This window comes from Antrostomus carolinensis, unplaced genomic scaffold (genome assembly GCF_000700745.2).
Source record: "Antrostomus carolinensis isolate BGI_N321 unplaced genomic scaffold, ASM70074v2 scaffold14841, whole genome shotgun sequence".
NCBI lineage: Eukaryota > Metazoa > Chordata > Aves > Caprimulgiformes > Caprimulgidae > Antrostomus > Antrostomus carolinensis.
The window spans coordinates 1,460-9,843 of record NW_010292109.1 but is presented as its reverse complement, the minus strand read 5'-3'; the positions used below and the strand labels follow the sequence as shown (position 1 = coordinate 9,843).

Below are 8,384 nucleotides of genomic sequence, written 5' to 3'. Positions count from 1 at the left end.
TATTTTTATATATATATATTTTTTTTATTTTTTTTTAAATATAAATATATTAAAAAATATATATTATATATCCTGTACTTAGCTACAAGATAAAGTCTCCCTGTCTCAACTGTCTCTTCAGCTCAATGCCTTACCAGGCTCCTTGTTCTCATTCGGTTTAATACATCGGATATACGAAGGCTCCTTGGACATCAAGATTTCTATGAGGCTCGTCAGACTGTTTTTGAACTGGGTTGCAACCTAAGATGACATTGAAAGAAGTTTCTTTGCTTTAGAACTCGAGCGCTGCAGTAATTGAAATCAACTTGTTCCCTGCACCCATTTTAAAACTGGAAGTAAAAGGCTGACACATGAATTAGCACCACAAAGGTTCTGAAGCACAGTTAAATCGTAACCTACCTGGACAGAGTGCTTAGCTGGAGTATTTGAAGCCCTGCCATGCAGCTGGACACGCAAGGCAGCCCTTCAGAAACTAACTACTGTTGGATGTGAGGCAGAGGGCTCGTTTTAGAAGGATGCATCAAGAACAACATTAAGGCATGTCACATTGGTAGCTGCTGTCTCAGCAACATCACTGTTCAACTAGCAAGAAGACAGCAGGGGTGTAACATCAACACCACCACCACCAAAATCTACTGAATTCGGGACTAAGGATGGGATCAGTGGGTTAAATCAAGACTTGGGAAGTTGAGTTTATATTCAAAATTAAGACTAAAGATGAATCTCACAGTCTCTGGTCTCCTCCTGTTGTCCAGCTCTGACAGCAAAAAGCAGTCTCTCATGATGCCGTTTTTAGAGTTGCACAGCACCTGAAATGGGAGAAGTGCAAAGCTGCCTCATTTAGCAGGTGTGCTATTCCTGCTGTGGTGCTCCACAGGGGGAGCAGCACAGCCGTAAGGATGTGCATCTAGGTGCCTGAAGAACACTGCTAAGGAGAAATATATGTTTTTGTTTGCTATAGAGATTAAATACATCTGCAAAACATCTCTGCTTCAAGCAAAGTAACTTCAGAGCCTTTTTTTTCTTACCTCTTTCAAGTTTCTGTACAGGAGATCATTATTCTTCTCCAGAAATCCTGGGGAGGGGGGCGGGGGGGAAGAAAGAAAAAATATTTAATTCTTTTTGAAGGCTACACACTTTAACACAAAATCTGGAAACATATATCCTCAAAATCCACACTGCATTCATGTTCAAGACTTTCAAGTAACAGTGCTGTCAGAGGGCAGATATTTTGCAATTCACTTTCATGTCAAGTTATCTACCACGTTGGCTTAAAAGCTCAAGTAACTTCTAGACTGGCACTTTGTTCACACTCACCAACAGCACAGTAGGTGACTTCTCCTGCATAGTGAAGGAGGCGGAAATCCACCCAGTCAATGGATTTCCGTGTTTTCTGGTCTGCAAGCTTGCGACTGCAGGAAAAAAAATACAAAACAACAAAAACACCAAGAGAAAAAGCAGCAAATAGGCTTCCTCAGCTTGTAAAAAGTCACCTGCACAAAACCAGCTGACAGTTATGGCCCATAATCAAATTGTCATCTACCTGTCCATTCTGAACAGCTAACAGCAAAATTCAGAGCTGGAGAATGGATGTCAGCTACCATAAACTCCTCAAAATACCTGTGACACACCCTTTGCTATTTGTCAATAATCACCCTTTCCAGAAGCATTAAGATTTCTTCCTATAACATTAATTCAAATACATTCTCATCACCTACATGAGAAGATCACCAGCTTCTTCAATTTCGAAATGAAAACAGAGGGGAAGGATTGTTTGAGATATTTTGCCCTAGAGCAAGAACCCAAATGCAAAGGAGGAATCAAAATTTTCATGAATAGCAGGAAAATTTTAGAAAAGAAGAAAAAAGAATAATAAAAAAAGAGCAACTTGACAGTTTCAGTTTCAGCTTTGCAAGCAGTGCTAACAGCAGAGTTGTCACAACAGCACATTAGTACATCAAAATTTCCTTCCAAGAGTATCACCAAGTGCAGATCCCATTTAAGTAACTCTAGCACTTCTGTTTAAAGCTTTTAATCAGGCAGAACAGTATAAAGGCACATTGTGGTGACAAGGAAATTGGCTACAAGTTTTCCACTTGGCTGTGAGGAACTTCAGAGATGTAGAAACGGTGACAATTCAGCAGTGTGACTCTGAACTGATGACTTGTCACAGCCTTTTGGTAGGATCCTGCTGGGAAATGCCACAACAGCCCAGCGCCAACGTGTTCATCTGCCACCAAAACTGAATCCCAAAATACTACAAACTGAGTAGAAACCAAAACACCACTCATCTGGGAGATCTGAACAGGAGCATGTTCCTTTCCTCTTCATACCTAAAGCTCACACATATCCAGATGGACTCTTGAAAAGTATTTATGTACCCCTCACAGCCTGGGGGATTGGTTTCCTCCTCACAACATCTTCAGCCTTCCTTGGAGCCAGTGGGGGACAAAGCCATCTATGGCCAAAACCATCCAACCTTCATGGGCCAAAGCCACCCAATCCTTAGTCCTTAATTTTAGTGCAGAATGAAACCAGACTCAAAGATCAGCCTCACACTAGGTAGAGAGACAGGAATCCCCACCACCACCTCCCCAAGACCCCAGGTCATACTCTACCATCACAGCACATTACATCGTTAGACAGTGGATGGGCAGCTTGATTTTGCAAAAATTGTTCCCTCCCCAACACTCCGTTATGGGGAAGAGATGGGAAGAGTTTCCTGTGTGAGAGGAGACAGAGTGTAAATGCCTACGTCACGAAGTGGGCATGATCTCCTACTTTCTCTTCCAGCTTTTCCAAGAAGCTCAAATCAGTTGCTTCACCAGGTCGTAAGCATTCTTCATCCTGAAACAGCAGGCACCAGATCAAACACTGCTCTGAACAGACTGCTCCCTCCTTGCTAATATTTAGTACTACTTTGTTATGCAAAACCAAAGAGTTTGGTCACAATTTGAGGTAAATTCTATTTTAGACAAGCAATCTCCTAGTTAAATCTAGAGCTTTGTTTATCTGTTTGCAGTAGAACTGTCAAGATAAATTAAGTTTAGTAAAAATCTGCCCTTTTCTTCCAAATTTGGCAATGCCCTGCCTCATCCTTTATCTGTAGTTCATTTAAACAAATACAGTGAGAAATATGACTTCAGTAGACACCAAAATTTTAATTTTTTAATAGGCAAGCATTTCATTTTAAGTAGCACAGGCTCTGTTCTTACCAGAATGGAGATTATTCCTTTATGCTTCTGCTCAACCAGGTCACAGATGATCTTGTTGTTAAAATATGGAATTGGTTCCCACTGGAAATAAGAGAAAAAAGGGATGAAAAGTTCTAGAAGATGATCTTTTCCTTGCAAAAAAAGCAGGATGCCTTCTCCTTTGATGATCAAAAGCATTAAGTGTAATGACAGTTCAAATAAAAAAGGGAGGAGGAAAATAATAAATTACCTCTATTCCTTCCAGTTCATATTCCTCCTGCTCTGCTTTCAAAGTCATCTCAATCAACAGCTGCTGGAGCTTCTCATTGCAGTAATTGATGCAGAACTGCTCAAAGCTTCAGAGTGGTTAAATGAGCATTAGTTTTTATTTATTTCATGGACAGTTTTACTTCTCCCACCACTACCAACTGTTTTCCAGCCAGACAACCCACTTCTATACAGATCAAACCCACACATTCCTCCCACACTGTTGTACCAACAGCTCAAATCCAGGCAAGCCATCCAAGCTAAACCTTTCACCAGGGGCTTCAGCTAAACCAGTGCACTCGGATTTTGCCATCACCTGTAGCTTGCCTTCCTGGGACAAGAGCACACTCAAGAAGCCATGTCAACAAGCACATTCCCCCACCAGCATGAAGACAGATCACCCCAAGCCTCAGGAACGGCTGTTACCTGTTTGTGTCCAGCACTTCAAAGCCATAGATATCCAACAGGCCAATAACTGTTTTCCGAGTTGAATCCTGTTAAAAACACCATTCCTCTGTAACTGCTGCTTCAGCTGATGCTTCTTCCCTGCATGTTTCATGTTGTTTCCTTCACCTAAATTGTAATTTTTTCTTTTGGAAAGCTTTGTGTTGCATACCAATAGAATAACTGCTTTAAAGCAGGTAATGAACTACTAGAACTATTTAACATACCACCTTCCACACCTAACTAAACAGTTTTCCAGCTCAGTGCTGTGGGATGCCCCTACATCAATTATCAAGCACTCAGTGTCTAACAGGACACCAGACAAGAAACCAACCTTGTTGGCTAAAGAGCCATTAATTTTGTTGACTAGCCAAGTGAAAGTTCGTCCGTAAATTGCCTTTGCTACTGCATCCCGAGCACAGAATGCCAGATCCACATTCAATGGACTTAGGACCTAAAAAATAGATAAAAATATGTCAGAGATGATAAATAACAGAAGATTAGAGCAAAAGTAAAAGTTCTTAGTAAAAGAACTCCAGGGACTGAACAAAAGGAAAATGGCTCCAACACAGGGCTGCCTGCAAGTCCCTGTTCCTACCTTTTTTAATAGTTACTACCTTGTTCAGCAGTAAAACTCCAAAACTAAGAATACATTTTAGTTTAATGTCTCAGGCTAGAAGAGGAAGATCATGCAGAGGAGGAGTGAGACAACCTGAGGGATCTATTTTTACAGTAACACTGCTAAGAACAGAGCTTCTCATCTGCTACGACCACTAGCTGGGGTGGCTCCCAGCTGCCTGGGGCTACACAGGACTACTCGATACCTCTTCAGATCTGGCTTCGATCTTCCGATGGGTGAGAGCTTCCTGCAGAATGGACAAGTGCACACCCAGTAACTGCAGAAAGGAAGAAATACTTGCACTCAGTTTAAATAAGCAGTATTGTGTGATCAGTAGGGCATAACCCATTCCCAGTTATGCTCACCCCTGAGCAACAACAAGTAAGGAAGTTTCAGAGAAACGTGCTACTAAAGCAGCCTTACAATTCAAACAGTTATAACAAGAGCTGACTATTTCTACAGCAATCCTTCTGCGTTTGGGAAGAGATGTTTTTGCCCTTAAGAGGAAACCACAGCAAGGTTAAGGCTTTCTTCATAGCACTTGTAATGCTGACACTATTTCAGAAAAGATACCTTTGAAATCCATTTGATCTGCGTGCCATCGCGAATGATGGCGTGTCCATTGCTATCTTCTTCAAACTGGATGTTCCCGAGGTGCAGCACACTGGCAACAATTCCAAAGAGATGCTGATAACAGAAGATATACCATTAGAAAGCACGTTCCCACAGCTCCACGGGGTGGTACTAATCTTTGCTATGCCAGCTGATAAACAGCATCTTGGCTAGGCTGAAGGAAGAGAGTCAACCTGCTTCAGATAAGTTACCACCAGTTGCCATCATGCTGTATCAAAGGATAGAGCTCTTCACCCACCCACTCCCTCAATCCCCCTGCAAAATGATGTCCTATTCCATCCTGAACACTTCTCCCAAGCAAGATTGTTTCCATCCCTTTTAAGGAAAGACAGCAGAGCACTTAAATTCCCTTTGGTAGGCTCAGTCCCTTTTCACATGCATACCTCTACATCTTTTTCAGTGAAGTCAATGATAGAAAAAGCTTTGCGGACTATTTTCCAGTCATTCTTGTCATTAATAGAAAACACTTTGGCACATCGACCCTATAGAGCAAACAAAAGGGGAATTAGTAAAAATCATTGGCAAAGCAGTTTTATTATCAGCAACAAACATAGCGTACTACTGGGCATACTACTTCCACTTCCAGTTTCCTCAGCCTGTATAGACGTGGTCTGCAACTAGCTAGGAAGTTATTTCACTCCTGCTAATCCTGAAAGTGGCTCATTTGATCAGATCTTTCAGCTTATACTACAATCTTCAGATAACTTGAAGCTTTGAGCTCGGATAATGATGACCATAAAATGGCTAAGTCTTGTGGAGAGCTTAAGCTTATAGTCATCTTCCATTTTTATGGTAATATCTTCTACCCAAGTATTCTTCACTACCAAGGAAGAAAGGAAACTGAGAGCACTACCATGAAGTGAGCTGTGCACTTCATAACCATACCTAAGGAATTCTATAAGATGAGGTCCATGTAATCCCTGCAGTTCCAGATGTAAAATACAGAGAGAAGGACAAGCTCTCACTGACCTGGATGAGATACATGTACTTCTGGGGGTTGCGCTCCAGCCCAAGCCAGCAAAGGAGATCCTTGTCTCCACCCTCTAATAACTGGTAGAAAATATGGAAATTCCTTTCTCCATGGTTTTGATGAACAACTCGGGATTTCTCAATTAGGTAACTGAGGATGTGACCTCCCACTGGAGCTCCCTGGAAGAACAAAGCAATCAGATCAACACCAACAAATATAAAGATCATCATTGTGATGGTTGTTCCTCCACACCTAGGAACAAGGAGCAATGTCAGGAGAAGCACGTTCCTGCTGCTCCTCATCTGCCATCTTGTGTTAAGAGTTTATCCAACAACAGTACAAGCTGTAACTAAAGAGTCTGCTGTCCTTCTAGCATAACTTGTGCTTTACAACTATTTATATTGGCTTTCTACTGAGCACTGGCAGTATTGCCAGTAAAGTAGGAAGCTTTCAGGATATATAACCAGTCACTTTACTCACAAAATGCAACGCCTGTAAAAACAGGGCCAGAAATCTGCAGTGTAAGTCTTAATAAATCCTGTGCTGCTTGGTAAGTGTCCAAGAGGTTCACTGATACAGCTTGTTTTAATAGCAGTCCATTAAATTTGTTCTCACCTTAAAATCAAATTGGATATCCATATATTTCCCAAATCTACTTGAGTTGTCATTACGCAGAGTTTTTGCATTTCCAAAAGCCTGTGGATAAACAGACAGATTAAGTCACTTCTCATCTTACTGAGAACCTGACACCCACAGTAGAACAAAGCTCCAGAAATAAAGATTTGCTGCATCATCCGAGTCCTTCTACTGAATTTAGTGGGATTAAAGAAATACCAGCTTGGTAGACTTGTCAGTGTTGGGTTTATGGTTGGACTCAATGAGCTTAAAGGTCTTTTCCAACCTAAATGATTCTATGATTCTAAATGAATGTATTTCCCTACCTCTAATGTGGGATTCAGACAAACTAATTATCATTCTCTCTCGAATGACCTATAACTGAAGCCACAAGGAACTGCTGTATGCTGTGTAGTTTCCTTGTACTCCCAGGTTTCAGCTATCCTCCACTATAAAACCCAAGTTTAACTTTCTAAACATTAAGTGACATTAAATCTCAAGCATTCTTTCAGAGGTTGTGCTGCCAAGAGGCCAGATGTATGTTAATTTTTATGTTATGTATGCAGGTGCAAAATCATGTAAAACAGGAGGCCTTTCCAGGATGCAGGCGTGCAGACTTGCATCTAAGTCCTGTGGATTGAGGCCACCAATGTCAACTCTTCTGCATTTTGTACCTTTATTTAGTTTTTACCTCCAGAACAGGATTGGAAAGCAGCAGACGATCGCGGACAATCTGCAGCTGCTCTGTAGTTGGACAGGTGACTGCGTAATACTGCAAGATCTTCTTGGATGCTTCTGTCTTCCCAGCTCCACTCTCCCCAGAGATGAGGATGAAATGGTTGTTGTACTCACTGCACATCACCCGGTAGGCGTTGTCAGCTATGGCATATCTGAACAAGGATCACAAGAAGTATTCAGAGAAGCATCCATTAGAATTGGCAAGAGGAAGCAGAGTATCAAAGGTTTTTCAGAAGTACTAACTCCTCATCTAACATTACAAGTACTGTACATGATGGGAAAGCAGAGCTCAAAACATGAATCTGACTCAAGGTCTCACAGGAAAAGCCCAGCCTGCATCTGATGGAGGGCTTTTTCTTTTTCCTCACTGTTGCTGCAGGGTTTATACAGGCTGTGTGTATTGCTGGTGAATACAGTTTATACACAGCAGGGACTCCCTCTTCCAAAGTGGAGGAGCCAGTTTTGATTCCAGTAAAGGGAACTTACTGGAATCTCAACTTCTGCTGATAGACAGATACAAAGACAACCCATAGTGGAGCCTTCACCAATATGCCACTTAAGGAAGGAAAAGAAAAAGAGAAAAACCTACTCAGCAAACCACCCAACAACTTCTGACCACCAAAAAAATTCCAGCTCAGCATTCAGAAGTTCACATTTCATCCTCTCCTGGGAAGTCCAAGGGGAGGCTGTGCATCAGCACTGTGCGAGTCCTGTGGTTGCCTGCACTGACATGGGGCCTTAGAGGACAAGGCAAGATGACCAGAGTTGTTTTGAAGAACTGAACGAAGAGATGTTGATTTGCACGTGGACAGAGTCAGGCAGTGCTCTGACTAGACCATGTGTGGTAAGGAGGAGTCACTGAGCACTAGTCTGGACAGTTATCTTCAAGATAACCCTTTCCCTA

General features: G+C 41.8%; 1 protein-coding gene across 1 annotated transcript in view; it reads right to left on the bottom strand.

Moving 5' to 3' along the window:
- Positions 1 to 134: 134 nt before the first annotated feature.
- LOC104531826 (unconventional myosin-Ih-like) overlaps positions 135 to 8,384 on the bottom strand; it is a gene marked incomplete at both ends in the record, with an annotated part of 8,641 nt that continues 391 nt past the window's right edge. Inside the window, 15 exons of the mRNA XM_010176834.1 lie at positions 135 to 240; positions 729 to 809; positions 1,029 to 1,075; positions 1,318 to 1,412; positions 2,756 to 2,847; positions 3,216 to 3,296; positions 3,445 to 3,550; positions 3,888 to 3,955; positions 4,240 to 4,359; positions 4,730 to 4,801; positions 5,098 to 5,211; positions 5,541 to 5,639; positions 6,127 to 6,306; positions 6,743 to 6,823; positions 7,434 to 7,632. Of these exons, the coding sequence (XP_010175136.1) occupies positions 135 to 240; positions 729 to 809; positions 1,029 to 1,075; positions 1,318 to 1,412; positions 2,756 to 2,847; positions 3,216 to 3,296; positions 3,445 to 3,550; positions 3,888 to 3,955; positions 4,240 to 4,359; positions 4,730 to 4,801; positions 5,098 to 5,211; positions 5,541 to 5,639; positions 6,127 to 6,306; positions 6,743 to 6,823; positions 7,434 to 7,632 (1,541 nt within the window). The remainder of the gene's footprint in view (positions 241 to 728; positions 810 to 1,028; positions 1,076 to 1,317; positions 1,413 to 2,755; positions 2,848 to 3,215; positions 3,297 to 3,444; positions 3,551 to 3,887; positions 3,956 to 4,239; positions 4,360 to 4,729; positions 4,802 to 5,097; positions 5,212 to 5,540; positions 5,640 to 6,126; positions 6,307 to 6,742; positions 6,824 to 7,433; positions 7,633 to 8,384) is intronic.